The sequence below is a fragment of the Oncorhynchus mykiss genome, chromosome 32 (assembly GCF_013265735.2).
Source record: "Oncorhynchus mykiss isolate Arlee chromosome 32, USDA_OmykA_1.1, whole genome shotgun sequence".
In the NCBI taxonomy this organism is placed as follows: Eukaryota; Metazoa; Chordata; class Actinopteri; order Salmoniformes; family Salmonidae; genus Oncorhynchus; species Oncorhynchus mykiss.
Genome location: NC_050572.1, coordinates 19,733,468 through 19,760,626, shown reverse-complemented (window position 1 = coordinate 19,760,626; position 27,159 = coordinate 19,733,468). Strand labels below are relative to the sequence as shown.

The 27,159-nt window shown below is 43.1% G+C and overlaps 1 protein-coding gene across 22 annotated transcripts in view; it reads right to left on the bottom strand.

The window, feature by feature from the left end:
- Nucleotides 1–27,159, bottom strand: part of ptk2aa (protein tyrosine kinase 2aa) — a 176,462-nt gene that overhangs the window by 23,813 nt on the left and 125,490 nt on the right. For 10 of the 22 annotated variants that reach the window (XM_036971804.1, XM_036971795.1, XM_036971787.1 and 7 more), the window contains 12 exons: nucleotides 26,356–26,435; nucleotides 26,187–26,249; nucleotides 21,124–21,178; nucleotides 17,279–17,419; nucleotides 16,637–16,714; nucleotides 15,766–15,873; nucleotides 10,031–10,148; nucleotides 8,071–8,101; nucleotides 7,339–7,412; nucleotides 3,064–3,162; nucleotides 1,493–1,510; nucleotides 122–178 (listed from right to left, as the gene is read on the bottom strand). In XM_036971804.1, coding sequence (XP_036827699.1) covers nucleotides 122–178; nucleotides 1,493–1,510; nucleotides 3,064–3,162; nucleotides 7,339–7,412; nucleotides 8,071–8,101; nucleotides 10,031–10,148; nucleotides 15,766–15,873; nucleotides 16,637–16,714; nucleotides 17,279–17,419; nucleotides 21,124–21,178; nucleotides 26,187–26,249; nucleotides 26,356–26,435 — 922 coding nt within the window. Of the gene's footprint in view, nucleotides 1–121; nucleotides 179–277; nucleotides 394–1,492; nucleotides 1,511–3,063; nucleotides 3,163–7,338; nucleotides 7,413–8,070; nucleotides 8,102–10,030; nucleotides 10,149–15,765; nucleotides 15,874–16,636; nucleotides 16,715–17,278; nucleotides 17,420–21,123; nucleotides 21,179–26,186; nucleotides 26,250–26,355; nucleotides 26,436–27,159 lie in introns of those variants that run through there. The other 12 variants (XM_036971796.1, XM_036971797.1, XM_036971800.1 and 9 more) reach the window with 4 other exon arrangements.

Below are 27,159 nucleotides of genomic sequence, written 5' to 3'. Positions count from 1 at the left end.
GAAAGAAAGAATGAGAGAGAGAAAAAGCTAGAAAGAGGAGATCAAGAGACATATTAGCAGCAGGGCACACATTAAGATCAACATAGTGTATTACTACTAGGGAGCATAGAGCTGCACTTACTTGAGGGCATGGTGTAGGTATCGTCTTCGTCTATAATCTCAGCATAGTCATCCGTCTCTGCAGAAACACAACAGCCTCGTGGTCAGTCTACTGGTCAAGTCCAGTCACACACTGTCCGAGATGGATACACACAGATGCAGCTAGCTAGATACGTACCCTTCCACACAAGTAACTAGAGCCAGCTGAAAATAAACATGCGAGTCAGACAGCAAGTGCTTGTCTGCAAACTCCTACACTGCTGGACACATGGGCGAGTCAGTCTCTCTCTCTCTCTCTCTCTCTCTCTCTCGCTCTCTCGCTCTCTCTCTCATACAGTACACACAGAAACACAAGCATGTCCATTATCAACTCGCACAGTTTCAGCCATATCTGTCTGCTCTGTCGGTCTGTCTGATCAGAGCTTAGCAGTACAGATGGGCTTCTTGGTAAGGGAGAAAGAGGAGGGAGAGTGAGAAAAAGAGAGAGAGAAGCTGTTCCCAGTCCCCTAGATAAACAGCTTTAGGTGTTTACAGTATGTGAACGGCCGCTTGATGTCCAGTCTTGACTTGATCTAAAATGGTAATACGCTAGTTGTGCCGTCTTGGCTGCTGTTCCTCTTAGGGAAAAACGACCAGCAGACTCTGTGTAGTATGTAGCTAGCCATCAGACGGCCCATTTTAGACAGGAATGCCGCGGTGCCACGGAGCTCGCCAAACTCAGCTCTCTTTATGAGGCCGAGCTGAGAGAGGGCTGGGAGCTGGGCCCTTAAAGATGCAGGCAGACAGCAGGGAATGTATTCAGAAAGCCACTCAGAGTAGGAGCCCCCCCCCCCCCCCCCCCCCCCAATCTAATCTTATTCATTATAAAAAAAAAAGGCAGAACTGATCTTACTCTGAGACTCTCTGTGGATACAGTTCCAGAGCGTGGGACAGACCAGACCTGGGGTCAAATAGTATTTGTTTTATTTCAAATACTTTAAACTGTGCTTGATTGAGCTTGCCTGGCACCTTGGGACCAACAGAATAGTCCTAAAAGTACAAACTCTGTCAATTTGGCACTCCAGACAGGCTCAATCAAACTAAATTGATTTGAATCACAGGGAAGCACTGCAGCTAAGACAGTTTTCAGCACATTTTCTGGAAACGTTAACTGTTACATTGTTTCCCTCCAATCAGGTCTATTGCATGATAAGTACATTACTAATGACAAACTACAAGCAGATAGATAAAAAACAGATTAATTTAATTTGATTCATGATTCATTTGATTGATATGGTTCATGAGTGATACACACACAACACAACCCACAACCCCCTGAATCCCCCATGACCCCAGTGAGTTAGTAGCAGGTGACAGGAAGGAATGGAGGGAAATATTAAAAAGCAAACTTTACCATCCCCACTACAATCCTCTGCAGGTCCAAGGAGAGCATGCCAAACAGAGAGAGAGGGGGAGGGAGAGAGGGAGGAAGGGAGAGAGGGAGGAAGGGAGAGGGAGAGAAAGAGAGCGAGAGGTTACACACCATAGAAAGATATGAAAAGTATAAAAGACACAGTATAATTAATTCAAAATGGGTTTAATAATTGTTACCGTGACCCACACTCCCTCAAAACAAGCAGGGACTGGGAATTTCACAAGTGTATCCAATCCATTGGGAAAGTATTTTATTTTCTAAGCTTCTACTTTAAATTGAATTAGTCTGTCGTTGGAATGTGTGGAACCTGATTCAGTTTGGTTGAGGGGACAGCCAGAGTAGTGAACTTCAGCCAGCATTGTTCGGAAGGGGGTCAGTAGAGTTCATTGGCTATTCTTAGCATGGGCCACTGTGACGGATAGGAACGTGAGCTAATAGGAAGCTGTTAAACAGCTGAGACAGAAGCGTGGACCAATACGAAGCTGTTAAACAGGTGACAGCGGGCAGGACAGAAGTCACATGTCCAGAAGTTAGTATTGGTTAACTTTGTTAGTTAGATACTTTTTTTGACACATTATCCTTGTTCAACATTATCCTTGTTCAACATTATCCTTGTTCAAGGGCATAAACTCAGTTTGGCAAAATCGACCTAAAATGATAGGGACATATAAATCACTGGTGTCATTTTAGCAATATAAACAGATGGTTGTTAAATTAGATGTACAGCTATTAAAGGGTCTCTTTAAGAGTCTGGTGGTCTGATGCTTACAGCATCTTGAACCTGGCGGCGGATCAAACAGATCGCTGCGCCATCAGCCCCGTCAGGCTCTATATACATCCCAAATGGCACCCTATTCCCTATATAGTGCACTACTTTTAACCAAGACCCATAGGGCTCAGGTCAAAAGTAGTGCACTATATATGGAATGGGGTGCCATTTGGGATGCTGCGGATCAACCAGATCGCTGCGCCATCAGCCCCGTCAGGCTCTATATACATCCCAAATGGCACCCTATTCCCTTTATAGTGCACTACTTTTAACCAAGACCCATTGGGCTCAGGTCAAAAGTAGTGCACTATATAGGGAATGGGGTGCCATTTGGGATGCAACCTCTATTGATTTGCGGGCCATGGCTCGACTACAATCAGCAGACGACACGCTTCCTGGAAAATAAAATGGGGACTCACTGTCTTGGAAAACTGGATCAGTTTCAATGTTTTTTATTTTCAGCCACGTCAAGGATAGGGTATGTACGTCAAGTCATTTACTAGACATGTTCCTTCTTAACACAGTTTCTCAAACTTTTCCCCGCCAGGCTAGTTCTGTTTGGCCATTGTAGGTGTTGCTTTGTCAGTCAGTTTAGAGAGATTTTAGTGCACTTCACACCAGAACTTTTGTTCAGCTAAAGTTTCATCCCCTCATTTCCCCTAAATCCCCTACACACGTGTTGTGTGAGTGTTGGGGATTCGGGGACAGTGGGGCAGACAGGGTTAGTCAGAGAAAAACAGAAAGCAGTGTCAGTCGAGTAAGCCAATCAGAGCAGTGGTACCCTTTGGCGGAGAGTCATGGGCACAGAAGACGAAAGGAAGGAGAAAGCGCCTGGCTTTAGCAGGTTTAGGAGGCGTCGGGGTCACAGAGTTCACAGAATCTTCAGCAAATCAGAGAGAAGGATGACAGAGCAGGAGAGATGGTGAGAAAAAGAGACTAATAGTTTTTCTGACAGAAACAGCTCTGGGGTGAAGTTTCTCCTAGGTACAGATCTAGAATCAGCTTCCCCTCCCTCAATCCTAACTTTTACCATTAGTGGGGAAAATGCAAAACTGACCCAAGATTAGCCTCTAGGGGAAACTTCACCCAACACCACAGAACACACATTGAGCAGCAGACAGCATTTGTGTATATGTTAAGGAGTGATAAATGTTGGTGTGATGATGTCCGAAGCTTTCCCCATATTACAGACAAAATGCTACATATCCATTTACACCTCAGAAATCATTACCACTCTGTCATGGCACGTCTGTAATGAAACGACATGAAATACGTCAATAGTAATATGAATACATCTCTTCTTTCCTATACCAACAGGGAAGTCAAAGCCGACAGGGGAACTATAGCCTTACTCAAATTATGCCAATTCTGCATTTCAATCAACAGCATAGTAATAAGTCCTTCACTATTCTATGCCTGATATGGCGTCCAGGGCTAAGGAATTGATTCGCACTTCTACAAAAGGTCTTGTGTACAACTGTACGCTGACACATATGGAATGTGTTCAGTTAAATATATTGGATTTATGTGAGCAGCAAGCTGCTGCTGTCCCTACGGGAATTTCTATCTGACATCTTTCTGAGAAATGGCATTGACGGATGGTATCAGGGAGAACTGGTGTAAAAACGGAATTCAGACCGTCAAAATAAATAAAAAAACTATCAAGTGCAGAGCTGTGGTGTCATTGTAACACTTCTCGGCACAAGTCTCATATACAACTCCCCACCGCACACCGGGGTTCGATCCCCACCTTGCTCACGGTTTCTTCCACTTGCCTGTCTCCCCCTCTGATCTTCCTAACTGTCTGAATAAATTGCTAAAACATATTCACAAAAAAGAACTAAAACAGTTTCAAATAGACTGAAACTAGCAGCATTACTATTATTTACTGATAGTAGTAGAGAGTAGACTTCTCCCGTGGTTTGTTTCAAGAACTTTATTTAAACAAGTGTTTTAAATAGGCCTACTATGAGAATATGCCCAAAAATCATCAAACCATACAGTTTGAAACACACCAGTAAACTCTAAACCAAATATGTGAAAATATACTATCAGTGAATACAACACCCCTCAACCTTCATATTACTGTGTAGCTACAATCAAATAATAGTTCCCTATGACTGACTCCCATACATATATGATTCACCTTCTCCTTGAGAGCTGAGGAATCCTTAGATACCCTGTGACACTAACACCCTATGACATTTATTGAAACCTTATGAGACTCAATGACACCCTATAACACCCTATGGCAGTTAATGACAATATATGACACTAATGACACCCTATGACACCCTATGGCAGTTAATGACACCCTATGACACTTTAGTGACACCCTATGACACCCTATGATACTTAATGATGCCCTATGACACTTTAATGACACCCTAGGGCACTTTAATGACACCCTATTGCACCAATGACACCCTATGACACTTTAACGACAATTTAATGACACCCAATGATACTTAATGACACCCTATGACACTTTAATGACACCCTAGGACACTTAAATTACATTTAATGACACCCTATGACACTTTCATGACACCCTATGACACCATATGATACTTAATGACACCCTATGACACTTTAATGACACCCTATGATACTTAATGACACCCTATGACACTTTAATGACATCCTATGTCACTTTAATGACACCCTAGGACACTTAAATGACATTTAATGAAACCCTATGACATTAATGAAACCCTATGACATTTAATGACACCCTATGACATTTAATGAAACCCTATGACATTTAATGACACTCTATGACATTTAATGACACCCTATAACATTTAATGAAACCCTATGACATTAATGAAACCCTATGACATTAATGAAACACTATGACATTTAATGACACCCTATGACATTTAATGACACCCTATGACATTTAATGACACCCTATAACATTTAATGAAACCCTATGACATTTAATGACACCCTATGACATTTAATGAAACCCTATGACATTTAATGACACCCTATGACATTTAATGACACCCTATGACATTTAATGAAACCCTATGACATTTAATGACACTCTATGACATTGAATGACACCCTATGACATTTAATGAAACCCTATGACATTTAATGACACCCTATAACATTTAATGAAACCCTATGACATTTAATGACACCCTATGACATGTAATGAAACCCTATGACATTTAAGGACACCCTATGTCACCCTCTGAACCTCCCAACCTCAGTGCCAGGCTCTCCTCTCTCAGCAGCATAGTAAACAAGCATCTATTTGATACCATAATGTCTGACTCTCTACACCCCTAACCTCTGGTCAGTTAACAGGGCTCTGGACAACCCCTTCAATCAGGCCTTAATCTGTCTGTCACTGGAGCCCCCAGGCTATTAACATTCAGCAGTTCCATCACAGTCCTCTGACATTTAGGAGATAAAGAAGAGAACGAGAGATAGAGATAGACTGGGGACGAGAGAGAGGCAGAGGGATGGACGGGGAGGGAGAGAGCGGGAGAGAGAAATAAGGAGGAAGATAAATAGAAATAGACTGGGGAAAAGAGAGAAGCAGAGGGATGGAGGGAAAGAGAGGGGGGAGAGAGATATGAGGAAGATAAATAGAAATAGACTGGGGAAAAGAGAGAAGCAGATGGATGGAGGGAAAGAGAGGGGGGAGAGAGAGATGAGGAAGATAAATAGAAATAGAGAGAAGCAGAGGGATGGAGGGAAAGAGAGGGGGGAGAGAGATAAGGAGGAAGATAAATAGAAATAGACTGGGGAAAAGAGAGAAGCAGAGGGATGGAGGGAAAGAGAGGGGGGAGAGAGAGATAAGGAGGAAGATAAATAGAAATAGACTGGGGAAAAGAGAGAAGCAGAGGGATGGAGGGAAAGAGAGGGGAGAGAGAGATAAGGAGGAAGATAAATAGAAATAGACTGGGGAAAAGAGAGAAGCAGAGGGATGGAGGGAAAGAGAGGGGGAGAGAGAGATAAGGAGGAATAGAAATAGAAATAGACTGGGGAAAAGAGAGAAGCAGAGGGATGGAGGGAAAGAGAGGGGGGGAGAGAGATGAGGAAGATAAATAGAAATAGACTGGGGAAAAGAGAGAAGCAGAGGGATGGAGGGAAAGAGAGGGGGGAGAGAGAGATAAGGAGGAAGATAAATAGAAATAGACTGGGGAAAAGAGAGAAGCAGAGGGATGGGGGGAAAGAGAGGGGGGAGAGATAGACTGGGAAAGAGGGAGAAGGGGGGGGGGAGAAATAGAATGGGGAAGAGAGAGGTAGAGGCACCTGCTGCCCCTGTTAACCTCCTACCCATCTCCTTAGCACTGACTCCCCCTGCCACTTGCTAATCCACAGGCATGTTAAGGCTGTATGCATCCCAAAAGGCACCATATTCCCTACATAGTGTACTACTACTACTACATAGTGTACTACTACTACATAGTGTACTACTATGTAGGGAATATGGTGCCATTTGGGACACAGATTAAATCTGACCTGGCCCTGGACTGGACTGTTTGTCTCAGCAGATGACGTTTATTATCCACCATGGTGTTACAGCCCTTCAGCCCCGAATTACTCAGCTTCACCATTACTTATCATGCTGAATTGATTTCCTGTTACCACCACACACACGCCCGGCATCTGTTCTTGCTCTTACAAGAATAATCGGTGGAGAAAGCTTAACATGTCCTGTGATTGCACTAACCATCTATATCTTAGGATCAACAACAAAGACTAGAGCTGACAGAGACTAGGCCTAAATCAAATCAATTCTGCCCGCTTTTCATAAATGGCTAAAGTATAATAGCCTGTTTATCCATCATTGAGCATCATTAAACCCCAATACCCACACACATCCAAGTAAGGGATTTCATGTGATGGGTTCTGTATTAGATATCTAATATGTAATAATATCCAGTGGCTTTACAGATCAATGGACAGGAAGCATCTGGAATTATCTTGACTGGGATTATATTATAAAAAAGCATGGTCATATTTTCTTCCATCAATAGCCCAGCTATATCCAGTAAAAGTCTGCGATGTTGAGGAGGCACAGATCTCTTACCTGAGACAGAGATGGCACGCACCCCGGCGCTCCGGACCACCCCCTCTACTATCCTCTTCTCATTGTTGGGCACCCTGAAGGGTAAAGGTTGGAGACAGAGAGAATCAACATGAGAAATTCCCTAACCTAAAACCAGCAAGTAAATCAACAGCATCCACAGCAACTCCAGGAGGATCCAGCATATTCCTGAAAATAATATCTGGGGCTATGTGGAAAACATCCACACTATGCTGAGTATCATTCTCCTCCACTGAGCCACTCTTCTTCTTGGAGAGTCTTGGAAGGATCTAGTGTGGAGGTGCTGGACCAATAGGAGGGGAATAGGGAGGAGATGTTCTGAGAAGATCCTACTGTAGGGAACTATTTATCAAGATTCTGCCCCAGAACTGTCTTGAGTGGGTTTTTAAAAGAGTGAGAGAAGGTGAGATTGTGGAAAACACCTCTCTAACACTAGTTCTAACTAGTCAACTGATTTCCCTGAATTACCTAATGTCCAGTAATTATAGCATGGAGAGGAAATACAATGGGTGTCATTGGATAACAGAGCTCTGACGCTAGGGGTCCTACAAATAGATTTACTGAGCAGATGTTTTTTTTCACGCATGTTTGTTTGTTTGTTTGTTTGTTTCTTACACAGCTCTTTATGTTAACACCATCATATATCATTTTTACGTGAATGAACATTCAAAGTATACCCGTTGACAAATCATTTAGTGTATGGCAGATACTTACTTGGGGATTGAAGGCAGTGCTCTCTCTCCCTCTGAAAATACAGATGAGAGGTATTGTTAAGCAAAGCATATACCGTAAAGCATCATTATTTTGAATACCAGAATACTAAAATCCAAGTGACAGTGTTATCTGGAACTTGTCTGTCGGCCTCGCATTAAAAGACCAAAATTGGCTAAAGAAAATTGTGATAAATAAAAAAGTATACCGGTTTCATTTAAGGACAAACAAATTGACAGCTCTACCATATAGATTGCAAAATAGTTGGGAAGAGATTTTTAATGTACTGATTCCATGGCACATGGTTTATGAACTTACACAAAACTATGCGGATTCCAAAATGTGAGTTTTTTAATTAAAATTATTATCCAAAATTCTCACAACTAATAAAATTGTATATATTTGGGGGATACAACTATCCCAGTTCTGCTGATTTTTGCTGCAAAGAGACAGAATCATTAGATCATTAAGTTTTGGTACTGTCCATATGTAGCTTATTCTTGGTCACAGGTTCAGGAATGGCTGAAGAAATGCAACATTTATCTGGAACTAACTCTGCAAATAGCACTGCTGGGTGATTTAAAAAGTCATAGTCAATCGATCAATAATATACCAATACGCTTAGCTAAAATATTTATCTTTCATTTACAATCTGTTGAATCTATGAGAATAGAAAGGTTCAGAGTTTTTGTGAAACATCACAGCACAGTTGAAAAATATATGACAAATAAATAAATAAAAACTGGATGGTGTTCAGAGATAGATGGGAGGGGTTGAGTGGAGCTGAAGGATGGGAATAAAAACAAACAAAAAATAGTGTCTGTCAAATGTAACTAGTGTGTATAAACTGGGAGTAGAAGACTAAGTGTTGTTGTCCATTAGTTTACTCCAATTGGGATGGTAGGGTTAGGGGAAAGTAATAACGGAAAATATATAAAAAATAAATATATGTATATTTTATACATATATTTACCCCGAAAATATATGGGGGATTGGAAATGATGCAGACAATTACATTGCTGGAAGCTAAACTATCGGCAATATTAAATCAAATCGACCCACTAAAAAAAGATGAAATAAAAAGGAAGAGGTGGAGTCGGTCCCGTGTGGCTCAGTTGGTAAAGCATTGGCGCTTGCAATGCTAGGGTTGTTGGTTCGACTCCCACGGGGGACCAATGTGAAAAAGTATGAAAACTGTATGCACTCACTACTGTAAGTCACACTGCTAAATGACTAAAATGTCAAATGTAAAATGAGGGGAAAATCACAAACACAGGAGAGGAGTAGCCTGTTTGAACCGCTCCCCTTCCTCCCACACAGGAAAAAGCACACAGTCCAACTCCAAAAAAGGCTTAAAAGGCCCCTCCCAAAAAACAGATCTTTACTGCTTGAGAAAAGACTAGGTGTTTGTTGAAAATACCAGATCTCTCTCAGACTGATAAAGGTATTGAAAGTGAATTCAACTACGACTACTAAACATGGCAGTCATGACCAAAACAATACATGATTCCAAATCAAGCTACAACTGGAAACCTTGTAAACAGAAAGAAATCACACTACTGCCTACTGTCATGGTGATTGCCTAATACAATGCTGTCCATTTAGACTCAAATGACAACATCACCCAAGGCAGAGTGAATCTGTGACCGTCACTGCCGCAACGCAATCTTGAAAACCAAGTATTGTCAATAAACACAAACCCTTCAACTACAGTAATAATTCTTAGTAGAAGTATCTTTTTCAGACAGTGTGAGACTTACCTAACCATGTCAGCAGCAAAACAACTCAAACTCAAATGTAGACTATCTTTCTGAGATAGTGTGTGTGTGTGTCTTGAAAACAATCTAGTAAAATCAACACAAACACAAGCTATCAAACATACGCAAGTTCACTTCTTAGTGTGTTTTTGAGACTGTGTGTGTGTGTGTGTGTGTGTGTGTGTGTGTGTGTGAGGAAGATGTACCTTTCTGCGGCCGTATGATGAAGGACTGGGTGACTCCGTTTACCAGGCGACAGTAGCCGTCTATGAGGTCGGCCATGTTTTCAGCTGTGGTGAGTGACGGCGTGGTCACTGTGAGAGGCTGTGGACACAACAGCAGCCCACAAAGAGCCATTATTACCAGCACGGGCAGAGGGACGGACAGACAGACAGACAGGGCTGTTACAACTGTTCTGCTCTGCCTGGGGCTGCCAGCTGCCCCCTCCCATCACACAAACACTGTAGGGGGAACTCCGCATTTGTCTCAAACACAGACACACAAACACACACTGCAGACCCACACAAACACACACACACACACACACACACACACACACACACACACACACACACACACACACACACACACACACATACACACACACACACACAGTAGACCCTCACACACACACGCACACTGCAGACACACATACACTGCAGACACACACACACACACTGCAGACACACATACACTGCAGACACACACCCACACACACACTGCAGACACACACACTGCAGACACTCCCACACACACTGCAGACACACACACACACACAAACACACACACACACACACACACACACATACACACACACACACAGTAGACCCTCACACACACACGCACACTGCAGACACACATACACTGCAGACACACACACACACACACACACTGCAGACACACATACACTGCAGACACACACCCACACACACACTGCAGACACACACACTGCAGACACTCCCACACACACTGCAGACACACACACACACACACACAAACACCCACACACACACTGCAGACGCGCACAACCACACACACACTGCAGACACACACACACACTGCAGACACACACACTGCAGACACACACACACAGCAGACACACACACACACACACACACTGCAGACACACACACACACACACACACACTGCAGACACACACACACACACACACACACTGCAGACACACACACACACTGCAGACCCACACACACACACTGCAGACCCACACACACAAACTGCAGACCCACACACACTGCAGACCCACACACACTGCAGACCCACACACACCACGCACACACACACACACACACACACAATGCAGACACACACACTGCAGACACACAAACACACACACACACTGCAGACACACACACTGCAGACACACAAACACACATACACTGCAGACGCACACACACACACCACACACACACACACACACACACCACACACACTGCAGACATACACACACTGTAGACACACACACTGCAGACATACACACACTGCAGACACACACACTGCAGACACACACTGCAGACACACACACAAACACACACTGTAGACACACACTACACACACACACACACACACACACACACACACACACACACACACACACACACTGACACTGCAGACACACACACACTGCAGACACACACACACACACACACACACACACTGCAGACACACACACAAACACACACTGCAGACACACACTACAGACACACACACACACACTGACACTGACACTGCAGACACACACACACTGCAGACACACACACACACTGCAGACACACACGCACGCACACAAACACACACTGCAGACACACACACACACACACTACAGACACATACACGCACTACAGACACACAGACACACACACTACAGACACACACATGGGCATACACACATTCAGGAACACAGGCTCACTAACACACAGACACACACACAATATCCATGTATTCCACTGACATAACTTCCTTCCTGTGCTGATTCATAACAACAGTAATACCACAGTGAACAGATGACTACAGAATAGCACTGTGACTGTGTTCATCACTTTACCACCCGCCACATCTTACTCCTGGCTTGCGTCCAAGATGGCACCCTATTCCCTTTATAATGCACTACTTTGGTCTAGAGCGCATTAGGCTCTGGTCAAAAGTAGTGCACTATACAGTGAATAGGGTGCCATTTGGGACATGTGCTCTGCGCTACCACTGACTGACAGGCAGAGTAGTAACCCAATACTATAATAATCATCTATGGACGGGCAGACACAGTAGTAACACAGTACTATAATAACCCTCTATGGACAGGCAGACACAGTAGTAACACAGTACTATAATAATCCTCTATGGACGGGCAGACAGTGTAGTAACCCAATACTATAATAACCCTCTATGGACGGGCAGACAGTGTAGTAACCCAATACTATAATAATAATCTATGGCAGACACAGTAGTAACACAGTACTATAATAACCCTCTATGGACGGGCAGACACAGTAGTAACACAGTACTATAATAACCCTCTATGGACGGGCAGACAGTGTAGTAACCCAATACTATAATAATCATCTATGGCAGACAGAGTAGTAACACAATACTATAATAATCCTCTATGGACGGGCAGACAGAGTAGTAACCCAATACTATAATAATTCTCTATGGCAGACAGAGTAGTAACACAATACTATAATAATCCTCTATGGCAGACAGAGTAGTAACCCAATACTATAATAATCCTCTATGGCAGACAGAGTAGTAACCCAATACTATAATAACCCTCTATGGCAGACAGAGTAGTAACACAATACTATAATAATCCTCTATGGCCGGGCAGACAGAGTAGCAACACAATACTATAATAATCCTCTATGGACAGACAGACAGACAGAGTAGTAACCCAATACTATAATAATCCTCTATGGCAGACAGAGTAGTAACCCAATACTATAATAATCCTCTATGGCAGACAGAGTAGTAACCCAATACTATAATAATCCTCTATAGCAGACAGTGTAGTAACCCAATACTATAATAATCCTCTATGGACGGGCAGACAGAGTAGTAACCCACTACTATAATAACCCTCTATGGCAGACAGAGTAGTAACCCAATACTATAATAACCCTCTATGGCAGACAGTGTAGTAACCCAATACTATAATAATCCTCTATGGACGGGCAGACAGAGTAGTAACCCACTACTATAATAATCCTCTATGGCAGACAGAGTAGTAACCCAATACTAGAATAATCCTCTATGGCAGACAGAGTAGTAACCCAATACTAGAATAATCCTCTATGGCAGACAGTGTAGTAACCCAATACTATAATAACCCTCTATGGACGGGCAGACAGAGTAGTAACCCAATACTATAATAATCCTCTATCGCAGACAGAGTAGTAACCCAATACTATAATAATCCTCTATAGCAGACAGTGTAGTAACCCAATACTATAATAATCCTCTATGGACGGGCAGACAGTGTAGTAACCCAATACTATAATAACCCTCTATGGACGGGCAGACAGTGTAGTAACCCAATACTATAATAATAATCTATGGCAGACACAGTAGTAACACAGTACTATAATAACCCTCTATGGACGGGCAGACACAGTAGTAACACAGTACTATAATAACCCTCTATGGACGGGCAGACAGTGTAGTAACCCAATACTATAATAATCATCTATGGCAGACAGAGTAGTAACACAATACTATAATAATCCTCTATGGACGGGCAGACAGAGTAGTAACCCAATACTATAATAATTCTCTATGGCAGACAGAGTAGTAACACAATACTATAATAATCCTCTATGGCAGACAGAGTAGTAACACAATACTATAATAATCCTCTATGTTAGACAGAGTAGTAACCCAATACTATAATAATCCTCTATGGCAGACAGAGTAGTAACCCAATACTATAATAATCCTCTATGGCAGACAGAGTAGTAACCCAATACTATAATAACCCTCTATGGCAGACAGAGTAGTAACACAATACTATAATAATCCTCTATGGCCGGGCAGACAGAGTAGCAACACAATACTATAATAATCCTCTATGGACAGACAGACAGACAGAGTAGTAACCCAATACTATAATAATCCTCTATGGCAGACAGAGTAGTAACCCAATACTATAATAATCCTCTATGGCAGACAGAGTAGTAACCCAATACTATAATAATCCTCTATAGCAGACAGTGTAGTAACCCAATACTATAATAATCCTCTATGGACGGGCAGACAGAGTAGTAACCCACTACTTTAATAACCCTCTATGGCAGACAGAGTAGTAACCCAATACTATAATAACCCTCTATGGCAGACAGTGTAGTAACCCAATACTATAATAATCCTCTATGGACGGGCAGACAGAGTAGTAACCCACTACTATAATAATCCTCTATGGCAGACAGAGTAGTAACCCAATACTAGAATAATCCTCTATGGCAGACAGAGTAGTAACCCAATACTAGAATAATCCTCTATGGCAGACAGTGTAGTAACCCAATACTATAATAACCCTCTATGGACGGGCAGACAGAGTAGTAACCCAATACTATAATAATCCTCTATCGCAGACAGAGTAGTAACCCAATACTATAATAATCCTCTATAGCAGACAGTGTAGTAACCCAATACTATAATAATCCTCTATGGACGGGCAGACAGAGTAGTAACCCACTACTATAATAACCCTCTATGGCAGACAGAGTAGTAACCCAATACTATAATAATCCTCTATGGCAGACAGAGTAGTAACCCAATACTATAATAATCCTCTATAGCAGACAGTGTAGTAACACAGTACTATAATAATCCTCTATGGCAGACAGAGTAGTAACCCAATACTATAATAATCCTCTATGGCAGACAGAGTAGTAACCCAATACTATAATAATCCTCTATGGCAGACAGAGTAGTAACCCAATACTAGAATAATCCTCTATGGCAGACAGAGTAGTAACCCAATACTAGAATAATCCTCTATGGCAGACAGTGTAGTAACCCAATACTATAATAACCCTCTATGGACGGGCAGACAGAGTAGTAACCCAATACTATAATAATCCTCAATGGCAGACAGAGTAGTAACACAATACTATAATAATCCTCTATGGCAGACAGAGTAGTAACCCAATACTATAATAATCCTCTATAGCAGACAGTGTAGTAACACAGTACTATAATAATCCTCTATGGCAGACAGAGTAGTAACCCAATACTATAATAATCCTCTATGGCAGACAGAGTAGTAACCCAATACTATAATAATCCTCTATGGCAGACAGAGTAGTAACACAATACTATAATAATCCTCTATGGCAGACAGAGTAGTAACCCAATACTATAATAATCCTCTATGGCAGACAGAGTAGTAACCCAATACTATAATAATCCTCTATGGCAGACAGAGTAGTAACCCAATACTATAATAATCCTCTATGGCAGACAGAGTAGTAACCCAATACTATAATAATCCTCTATGGCCAGCCCATCACAAATGAAAGGGTCCATTCATACAGGGGGGAGCCCAGAGTGAATGAATGTGTGTTACAGTAAAAGTAATCCCCAACAGGAAGACCTCTATGTGGAACCATTTGTAAATGGAACACTTATGTCCACTGTTCTGAAAAATCCATCCCAAGAAATCCATGTTTCACATGCTACTTCCGCTTCCATTAGTAGTAAATTGAAAGCAGATATTGACACAAAGGAAAATCTCAATAAAAACACAATACGAGTACATACAGAGAGGGGGAGGGGGGACTTGGCTACAAAAAAGTGATCTAATATTAGGTCAAATTAGCACTATTCACAAAGGTTATTTCAATGTGTGCACTTACTCATGTTGAATGAATCATGTTCAAGTCAACCTCATGGTAATGTAAGGGTTATTATGAAATGGTTGATTGGTACCTCAGCAGCACCGGCTACGTTGAGCTGCAGCATGCCCTTCCTCTCCTTGTCCTCCATGACGGAGTATCCAATGGTCTGCACCTGGGTGAAGTTGGCCAGGTGTGTTGGCTGGAGAAGAGGAATCAATCAATCAATCAATTCATTAAAGTGCACGCAAGGGAGCAAAATATGTGTTAATGTACAATGTTTCAGATGACTCTTAAAGTAATGATGATTCCATTTTAACTTTAAAATGGTCACAGTATTTCTCAGGAAGATGTATTTTGTGTTATCTAGCTATTCGTTCAGTGAAAACATTCCATTTCAAGCTGCACATTTTTTGTTGTTGAGAGGGATGTTTTTGTCATATCCTTTGAATGAGAGGGGTCTCATGGCTTCCAGAACTAACCTCTCAACGCCATGGCTCATGGTGATATAACATGGAACACATCTGATACCCTCAGTTTGATGGGTAAAAACAACAAAAATCCTTGGGCCATTTTGGGAAGATTTTCACACACACACGGACAGACAGACACATGTGTTTCATTACCTCAGCCCCTGAGGACAACATGAAAATGATCAGGAACACTCTTTGAAAATCCCAGTTCATTCATGCCAATATTTTAGGGCAGAAATGTATTGTATAGGGAGGAGATAGAAGAGAGACCAACTCCTAGGTTACAAGTAGTGTTTGGTTCCAGCTAAGTGACGGACAGCTGTTCTTCGAGGAAAACCACACCATATGTCCTAAATATCTTTAGTTTGACGTCTTTGGTTTCAGTCAAAACTATATAAGTTGTGCAACTGTAATGGCTGTGCTTGTTTGTGTGGAGATGCAGGACAAGGATACACAACACAATACATATTGAAATGAACATTTCCAACTCACAGTCGAACCCTTGTCTGTAAGGTAGCTAATGCCCTCCTCGGGTCCAATGGCTAGCTCTACTTGGATGACCCAGCTCAACTGTCAGGAGGAAAGAAAGACGGAGAGAAAAACAAAAAGAAGATTTGAGAAATGTCTTCAGTTCAGTCACAAATCAACAAGAGGAAAAGAGCGAAACACACACAATGACATTTAAGTTGAGAGTTCAATCTGTCGGATTCAAAGTGCCAACTCATAACCATGAAAACACATCTGCTACATCATTTGAACTGTTTGAAGTAGATCTGAGGGAATGCTAGATTAATTGTTACCATCTTTTGTCATTGCTGGGAAACAAAAAACAACAACGGTTGTTTTCCTTATGGCCAGTAGGGGACACTATGAACCTGGTCATTTTTTATTTAAGCTACAGAGATGCAGACTAGACCCACCCAAATACAACCATAATATCCCAGGCATCACTCCACACCTAACTACCATAGAATTTCTGAGAAAACAAGTACAACGCATTCAGTCGTGTTCAGTACAAGTTAAGTCGTGTTCAGTACGAGTCATTCTCTGGGATTCTTAAAATGTCCATCTTGACGGTATATGTTTTATTTGAAACCCAGAAGAAAACATGTAATCAAGTGAAATTCAGCCTACCCCGAGAGCACATTTAAAACACTCCTTATCATATCTGTAAACGGGCGCCAGAATCTCCAGGAACTTGAGGATGCTCTGGTCATCATTCATGTTGGCAAACTGTTTGAACGTCTGCTGAATCAGCTTCCGCAGGGTTTTGGCCTGGCAGAGAGGGAGAGAGTAGTTACTAGACAGGCAGACCCACGTGTCCCTCATGGCACCCTATTCCTTATATCGTGTATTACTTTTGGACGTGGTCAGAAGTAGTGCACTATGTTGGGAATAGGGTGCCATTTGGGACACACACATGGCCCTGGTTAAGCTTGCCAGGGCATAGAGAACGGGGCACTGATACACCAAGTCACGTTAATAGTATCAAACAGAGCAAGTGTGAAACACATGAAAGACAAGGAAAGTTATCCCTGGTGAAGGACAGTAGGCAGCTCTTCTGTTGTTCTGCCCCTGAACAAGGCAGTTAACCCCCTGTTCCCCGGGCACCGAAGACGTGGATGTGGATTAAGGCAGCCCCCCGCACCTCTCTGATTCAGAGGGGTTGGGTTAAATGCGGAAGACACATTTCAGTTGAATACATTCAATTGGACAAATGACTAGGTCTCCCCCTTTCCCTTTCTATTGTTCTGATTCCATAGCCTACATGATGTTTGGCTTGTCATTGAACAAGAGGAGCTTGCTTAAAGCACAGACTACCGCTAAAGGAAAGCAATGCTCTAGTTCATTTCTCCGACTGCTCTAAATGGGCAATCTGAGATTAGTACATCCATTTGAAGGGGTTTTAAAGTAATGATATATAGCCATTGATTCTTAAAGTATATAACATGACTGAATTTAGTTGAACTGTCTTACCCCTTCAGAATCCCAGAACGCCCCTTTAAAAAAAGCTGTCCATCACTAATACACTTTACCTCTGTGAGAAAGAAGTGAATGATATTGATAACCGTATTGATTGGAGAATATATATTGAGTGTCATGCCAATTAGGGTCATAGCAGGGGACTGGGGTTGTGTGTCCCAAATTGCACCCTATTCCCTTTATCGTGCCCCTTACTTTGACCAGAGCCCAATGGGTGAAGGGAAAAGGGTGCCATTTAGTACACACAATGAGTGAGACAGACCAGTTCATAGTTCAACCAGTTTAGAGACTATTGGAGCTGGTGGCCTGATCAATGTGACCGGGTCAATAGTGACTCTGTCGTCCATTACACGGCCAGTGAGTTTAAACTCCATTAAAAATGCATGAGACATCGTGCTTTAATGACAGCTGATGTTGACACTATTACTACACACTGACTGGGACACACACACACACACACACACACACACACACACACACACACACACACACACACACACCTTCTAATTAAAAATGCCACTGCATTTATGTAATGTAAATCAACTCCCTGCAGAGTTAGGCTAATTCATCAAGGACTTATGCTAACAGCTGTCTATCCTATTAGTCTGCATACTGGCTTTTAAAATCAACGACTTATAAATGCAGCATTTTAGACTCCACTTAATGGTCAGGGGGTGGGGGTTGGAAAACACTGGAATTCTAGGAATGGATCCCCTGATCCTATCTGGAGGTCTTAGTTACTGTAGAACATAATAGTAACATGTAGAGTAATCACAGAGCTTGTCCCCTCCACCCTTCCTGAGAGGAAGCTGAGCTCAGAGTATCTCTCCATCTCCCCTAAGAACCCTGGCAGGGAGGGAGGGCCCTCCCAGCTGAGTAGGGCCAATGAGCTGGCCTACAGTTGCTACAGTACAGTAGTGTACTGATGTGTATAGATTAATCTTTCTGAATCTGTATATATTCTATGCCCTTTGACTACCCTTGATGATGTGCTTTAATGTTGGCACAGGCAAACTGATGGCAGGTTTCCCCCGGTATATACAAAGTAGTACTTTGAAAGACATTGACAGCATAAAGACAAGTTATAGTACTGTAGTTGTAACAGATGTCATGCTTTGACCTGACAAAGATCAGAATATTCACTATTAAAAAGTGGATTTATGAGCATATAGAGTCCTAAAGTCAACCCATCAGGTGGAGTTAAAACAGGTTGGAAATGTCCACACAAGTACATCATTCTAAAGACGTCCTCTGAGACGTCCTCTGACACTGTATTCATCCCAAATGGCACCCTCTTCCCTATATCATAGATGTCAAACTCATTCCATGGAGTTTGACACCTGTGCCCTATATAGTGCACTACTTTTGACCAGTGTCCATAGTAAAAAGTAGTGCACTTTAGAGATAACAGGGTGCTATTTGGGATACACAATTGTTGACTCTGGTGCCAAACCAAATTAAACTCACGTTTCCCTCCACTTTTTCCAGCAGAGCCTGTCATCATCTCTCTAAATGGAAACCTTCTGCTGTAAACCTGGCGATGCTAATTATGTAAATGTCAACCTCTGTGTAATCAATCATTTATTTTATTGCCTAATTTGATTACACTTTCAGTGAGTTATATTCTGACCTCAGCCATCTGCCAGGTAATGTTCACTGTCCAGTGGAGTGGATAGGAGCGAGAATAACTGTGTTAACATACTTCTGTTCATCAAAACAGTGTGTGTGTGTGTGTGGGGGGGGGGGAGTCGGGAGTGTGTATGTGTGTCAGAGTGGGTGTGTGCGTGTGCGTGGCTTCAGTTCATCGCTGAAAGCTTAATCTGTTCACCATGTCATTGTGACGTAGGGGAGAGTCATTTCTAGAAGGATTATGTTTTCACACACACACAGGGGTGGGGGGGGGGGGGGGGGGGGGGGGGGGATGGATGGAGGGAGGGAAGGATGGCTGGAGGGGATGGAGGGCGGATGGAGGGAGGTAAGGATGGATGGATGGTTAGGGTGTGTTTTCAAACAGGCGCCTGGCTACGAAGATGTGATTTCATGTTTTCCAAGGGGAGCTGTGACTGGAATGGGGGATGGGAGGGTAACTCTGAGGCACATCCCCAGAAGTAGCCTCCCCCCATCAGGGGGAGGGGGGTGAAGTGGGTTTAGCAGTGACATGTGGGGCTGTGGGGTTAGGCGCCACCCACACCTCCAGGCAGAGCATCTGTCCACCCCTCTTTCACCGACTCCAATGTACCCTTCCCCGGGGCACTGGGCCCCACGTTCATGCCGCCCCATCGTGGCACCCCCGCAGCTCTGTACACCCACACACGTGCCATAAATCCAACACATCACACACATGGCTGGCGGCTGAGACACACACACACGCGCGCACACACACACGCAGAGACACAGACTACCAGGAAAACCCACCATCAAGGCTCTGTTAAATATGCTAAACTCCTTGCACGGCTGGCAGAGTTTAGCATATTTAACAGTGGGTTTTCCTGGTAGACTGTCTCTGTGTGTGTGTGTGTGTGTGTGTGTGTGTGTGTGTGTGTGTGTGTGTGTGTGTGTGTGTGTGTGTGTGTGTGAGAGTGAGACTGGCTTTAGGCCAAAAACAAAAAAAAGCTGTCTTATATAGTACAGTATATAGAACAGTGTCTGGCACTGTTGTGATGCGAGAAGTCGACAAATGAGTGGGTTTGATTCAGTTGGGGCTCTTTCCCCCACAGGCCTGTATGTACGAGGAATGCTAGCCTAGAACTAGGCCAACTCTGCCTGTCCCAGGCTGGAACAAAGGCCCCAGAACCAAGAGATCCACACACACAGCTAGAAGACACTTCAGAGGGCAGAAAGGAAATACGGAATCGTCAAAGTGCGTGCTACATTCATGTGAAGCGGTGGTCGGTGCTCTCTCTGAGAATGCATTGGAGACTGACTGGTCCTTGAGGATATATTCTTATCGATGGCCCTGAAAGAATGAACAGATTTTTTGTGAAGCATCATCTCACCTTGACTGAATCCAGTAAACTCTTGGGGAAGAATCTTCTTAAGCCCACATCTTTTCTGTAAAGAAGAAATAAAAAGAGGAGAGGACAAAGGACAACGTCAGTTTAGTGAGACTAGTGCCTGAGGCTGGTCTAGCAGACAACACATAAACACCACCCCAGCATGGGTACGAATCCTGGCCCCACCGCTATTCTGCATCTTCATCCCTCACTATGTCTACTCTCTCATTTCCTACAATCTCTGTCTGAATAAAGTGAAATACAGTCAAATATATTTATCTAAAAACAGTTTTTACCATTGCCAAAATGAGAATGCAAAATGTCTAGCCTCAACTCCTCAAAACAGTCCCCTGATGGAATTTCACCTCTCTGATACCAATCTACCAGGGGAAGGAGAGAGAAACACATCCATTTACTCAGGGCCATTAGTAGGACTTCTCTGAAGTTCACCACACAACATAACTGATTGGTCAGTGTACAGTGAGGAGGAAACAAAATGTATGGACCAAAGAGAGAGAGAGAGAGACAGAGAAGGAAAAAGAGAGAGACAGAGAGAGAAAAAGAGAGAGCGAGAGAGAGACAGAGATAGAAAAAGAGAGAGACAGAGACAGAAAAAGAGAGAGTGAGAGAGCCAGAGAGAGAAAAACAGAGAGCGAGAGAGAGGATTTTCCCAAGGTTGCATCAACAGCAACACAGAGCATAGCCTTGCTATTGAGAAAGGCAGCCATAGGCAGACCTGACATTTGAAATGTCTTTATTCTTTTGGAACTTGTGAGTGTAATGTTTACTGTTAATATGTATTGTTTATTTCACTTTTGTTTATTATCTATTTCACTTGCTTTGGCAATGTTGACATATGTTTCCCATGCCAATAAAGCCCTTAAATTGAAATTTAAAAATGTAATTGAGAGAGAGAGAGAGAGAGACAGTAGCAGAAAAGAAGACTTCAGAGAAAGAGGGAAAGAGAGCCCTCACATCGTAGAGGAGAAAAGACGGCATATTGTTTAAAGCCTATAACCTCATCCATTGCACACAATCATTTCATAATTTGGTCTCTATTAAAAGATAGCTTGTTAAAACCAGAGGCGCTCCGAAAGCCACTTACATCCGGCTGGCCATTAACCAGAATCAATCCACGTCATATATAAGGCCGGGGCCACAAGACCTGCCATAAAATTGATGCTGCCTTGGCAATAGTGTGATGAAGCTTTTCTGGTACAGAGCAATGCTACTGTCCGTCTGTGCATGTCAGACTAGGATCTAGCATTTAAGGATCTGTATGTCATGACAATGAGTGACAGGGAGTTGGCACGATGGCACAAACAGATTCTATGGACCTATAATGCCTTAACTAAGCTATGTTAAATCAAGAGGAAACACACTCTGTGGTATTAGCAGTGCTGAAACACAACATGATGACTTCCCCCAGGCTCAGAAAATCCTCTCTCCTGTCTGTCTCCCTGGCCCGACAGTAATCCAAGCTGCTTATACTAAAAGCATGGAAATCAATCAGCAATCATTAACACAATGGAAAAAAAATCTAATGATGTATTATTTACATATTGAAAGTGTGTGGGCTACGGAGAGAAACAAAATGGTGCCGTTTCAGTCCATGTGGAGGAAAGTGATGCTGGTGCTGGAGATGGGGGTGTGTGCTAATGGGTCTGGGCAGGTGTGAGGTGGAGGAAAGTGATGCTGGCGCTGGAGATGGGGGTGTGTGCTAATGGGTCTGGACAGGTGTGAGGTGGAGGAAAGTGATGCTGGAGATGGGGGTGTGTGCTAATGGGTCTGGGCAGGTGTGAGGTGGAGGAAAGTGATGCTGGAGATGGGGGTGTGTGCTAATGGGTCTGGGCAGGCGTGAGGTGGAGGAAAGTGATGCTGGAGATGGGGGTGTGTGCTAATGGGTCTGGGCAGGTGTGAGGTGGAGGAAAGTGATGCTGGCGCTGGAGGTGTGTGCTAATGGGTCTGGGCAGGTGTGAGGTGGAGGAAAGTGATGCTGGTGCTGGAGTGGGGGTGTGCTCTAATGGGTCTCGGCAGGTGTGATGTAGTTGAAGTTGGTACAATGTTGTCATTTGTATGTGTATGTTTTGTATTGTCTATAAAAGATAAAATACAATTGTACCCCCCAAAAAAAGGTTATCCAAGCTACACCCCCCCTCCATGTCTGTCACCTCACTAGCCGTCAGTCACCCAGATCTGAAGTGCTTTTAGATTGGATTGCCCCTAACGCCCTCCCTCCCTCACTGCTGGGCTCTGTGTCTTTGGGCAAGTGGACAGACTGACCTGGAACAAACTCTAGCCAGCGCACTGAGCCCCAGCACCATTATCCACAGAGCAGAGGGGAGAATGTGAAATGGAGAGAGAGAGAAAGAGAGGCAGAGAAAGAGAGAGAGGCAGAGAAAGAGAGAGCGGGAGAGAGAGAGAGAGAATGCGAGTGTGAGAGAGAGAGAGAGAGAGAGAGAGAGAGAGAGAGACAGAGGCAGAGAGAGAGGCAGAGATAATGAGAGTGCTGGCTATTCATTAGGACACTTTACTTTTGTGCCTCAAACAAGCCCCTGCTTTCTCTATGGGTCTGAGCTCAGCACAGCAGCAGCTAATGCTGGACATCATTGGTTGGGCAAGGTCCAGTTAGCACTAGCCAGAGCCCTAGCAGTAGGCTACAGAACAGTCAAATTAACACATTTGTGTGGTCTCTCCCTTGTTTCATATCATGCTTAATAAACCCTGGTTACATATCACAATAACCTTGTTCCAAAAAACCTACCCATAAGGATGATATTAGTGATTTAGTAGCCTACTATGAGAGAACGTACGGTCATCAACATGAAGGGAGAGCAGCAGAGCTAATATTTCTTCCACAGTTACTCAGTAACAGTTTGCACTAGTGCTGGGAATTGGCAGGGACCTCATGATACAATATCACAATATTTAGAGTAGGTGCCAATATGATATGTATTGCGATACTCACGATTCTATATCTATTGCCATTCGATACTGCGATTTTATTGCAGTATCAATTCAATGTTTCAAACATATTGCTCACCATATACTGTATGTCCAGATCAGTCATGGAAATAAAAGTGTTGAAAACAAATTGGCTCACTATTAAAAAAGAAGATGGAGAACAAGCTATGAAGGAAAAATACTGCAGTTTTGGTGCAGGTACAGCCAACTAGCACAAAAATAATATTCAAAATTATAAAAAAAAAAATATATATATATTTATATATATACTGCAATATCATCAACAACAAAAAATCCTGATAAGTGACTGTATCGATTTTTTCCCTTATCATTAGTTTGCACAGTAACCCAACAGTAACAGTTTTAACCGTATGCATAAACAGACCATTGCATCATTATGTATCCACATCCAATACGCCTTGGGCTGCGTGGTAAAGTTTTCCCTAGGTACAGATCTAGGATCAGCTTCCTCTCCCCCAATCCTAACCTTAACCATTAGTGGGGAAAATGCAGAAGTTATCCAAGACCAGCGTGGAGGGGAAACTTTACCCTACACCACGGCTTGGGCACGTTTCTCAGCCTGCAGTGCCCTGCCTTACAGCCTGCTGCAGACCCGGTCGAATTACTCAACCCCTTAACTCAGCATATCCTTGGAGCCAGCAGAGGAGGACATTGTCTGCGTCCCAAGTGGCACCCAATATAGTGCACAGGGTTTGACCAGGGCCCAATAGGGCTATATAGTGCACTACGTAATGAACAGGGTGCCATTTTGGATGAAGCCATACATTTTCCCTGTAGAAGAAAGGTGTGAGATTCTCCCCTGGGAAAGGAGGCAGAACACGGACATTCCCGGACAGCAGGGGTATTAGACCAGCCAGCAGGGATCATGTTGTGGACTAACAAGAACGGAATGACGCTTGGAATACCAATGGGCTCAGAATATCAATGTGCTGGTAGTGTTTATCCCCCAAAAAATGTAAGCACATTCTACTCCAAATTGAATGAAAATTGTACTATCACCATCTGAAATAGCATTTTCTCTTCAAAAGCATTATAACCTATAGGCTGAAGCATGGGGTTGCCCTTCTGCATTTACCTAATTGAAAAACCGCAAAAGACTAAAATTCTCAATCTTAAAAGCGCGTCTCGGTAGAAATATATATATATTTTTTAAATGTTTAAATGGGCGTGGCGGCAACGATTTAGCAGCGGCGGGCATGAATATAGGGGAAATACTGGGCTGGAACACTAAAGTACAGGACCCAACCCTCTGGGTTAGAGAATGTTGATGGTAAACAGGAGAGAAATACCAAAGTACAGAACCCAACCCTCTGGGTTAGAGAAGGTATGTTGATGGTAAACAGGAGAGAAATACCAAAGTACAGGACCCAACCCTCTGGGTTAGAGAAGGTATGTTGATGGTAAACAGGAGAGAAATACCAAAGTACAGGACCCAACCCTCTGGGTTAGAGAAGGTATGTTGATGGTAAACAGGAGAGAAATACCAAAGGGATCACTGGTAATTTAGTTACAGTGTGAGGACTCCCTCTTCCTCTCCCCTCTTCATCCATCAGGCGAAATATATATGAAAAGCAAACTCTGCATTTCAATCAATACGGAGAGACAAGAGAGAGTGATCGTTAGTAATTAGAGGGCCTCTTTAGAGAGTGTGGAGGCCTGAGCATATGAGAAAATGACTAATTGGACGCATCGTTAACGTGAACCCCTGACATATATCAAATAGCGCACCTCGGAGGGCGTGTTCGACGGCAGACCTGAGACTCTGCAGGGGGTTCTCACCATGTACAGTCACGCCACCGGTTAACCCATGTGATCTTTATGAAGATGGTTCACATATAACCCATTAACACACTAGGTTAACCTGTGTGATCATAGTCCATTTCAAGATGATTCTGTGTATTGAGGTTATGCTATCATAAATAAATGTATTTTATCACCTTAACAGGAACTCCTCTTATACATTGAGTTTCTTGGTAAAAGATCAACAAAGACGTACAATATTGACTGAATAGTTGATTCTTACAGTGAGCAGTAGAAACCCAAGCTATTACCATACGAGAATCAAGCCAAAGGGGACTTACTCTAATAGTTCATAGTTTGATTTCTTGTCCAGGGCATTTCCCCGCATCTCCCGGAAGAATCTCCTGTAAAGGAAACATGTCTTGGTTAGTGTGAAATACAACAAGGCAGCTAGCTACCATTCATGAAAGAGAATAGAACATTTGACCACTCTTGGATACCTGAACTGACCTGATTTCAAGGCATCCCAACTTAAGTGCAATGTCTTGCTCGACCTGGTCGGCTATCTCTACCATGTAGTCATTTTTCACCTGTAAGACAAACCAAAATACATGTTTTAGCATGGGGGCATGGAGGCCTTACACAGAGCAACAGACTTTCAGACACAGGGGACCTTACTGATATACAGCCCTTTTACAAACATTGACCCCCACCCTCCCGCGCAAAAGAGAGAGAGAGACAGAGAGAAAGAGAAAGACACAGAGAGACAGAGAGAGAGAGAGAGAGCGAGAGAGAAAGAAAGAAAGAGAGGGAGAGAGAGAGACACACACACAGAGAGACAGCGAGAAAGACAGAGACAGAGAGAGAGAGAGAGACAGAGACAGAGACAAAGATAGAGAGAAAGAGAGAGAGACAGAGACAGAGAGAAAGACACAGAGAGACAGAGACACAGAGAGAGAGAGAGAGAGAGAGAGACAGAGAGAGACAGAGAGAGACAGAGAGAAAGACAAAGAGACAGAGAGAGAGAAAGAGAGACAGAGAGAGAGAGAGAGAGAGAGAGAGCGAGAGAGAGCGAGAGAGAGAGAGAGCTTGGTTGATAAAGCCTGTGTAGTTGATAAACCCTGGGTGGGTACACCTGCAGTGACAGCAACACAACACTGGCAGACGGACACAGAGAGAGACATTTCATGAGACAAATGAGTGTGTGCTTCTGAGTGACAACTAAGGGAGCTAGACCTGTTTCATGGGCTATTATGTCCTCTCTGAATATCCTGTTTTGTCATGTTGAAAGGTGGTTCTTTGTATTCTAACAAC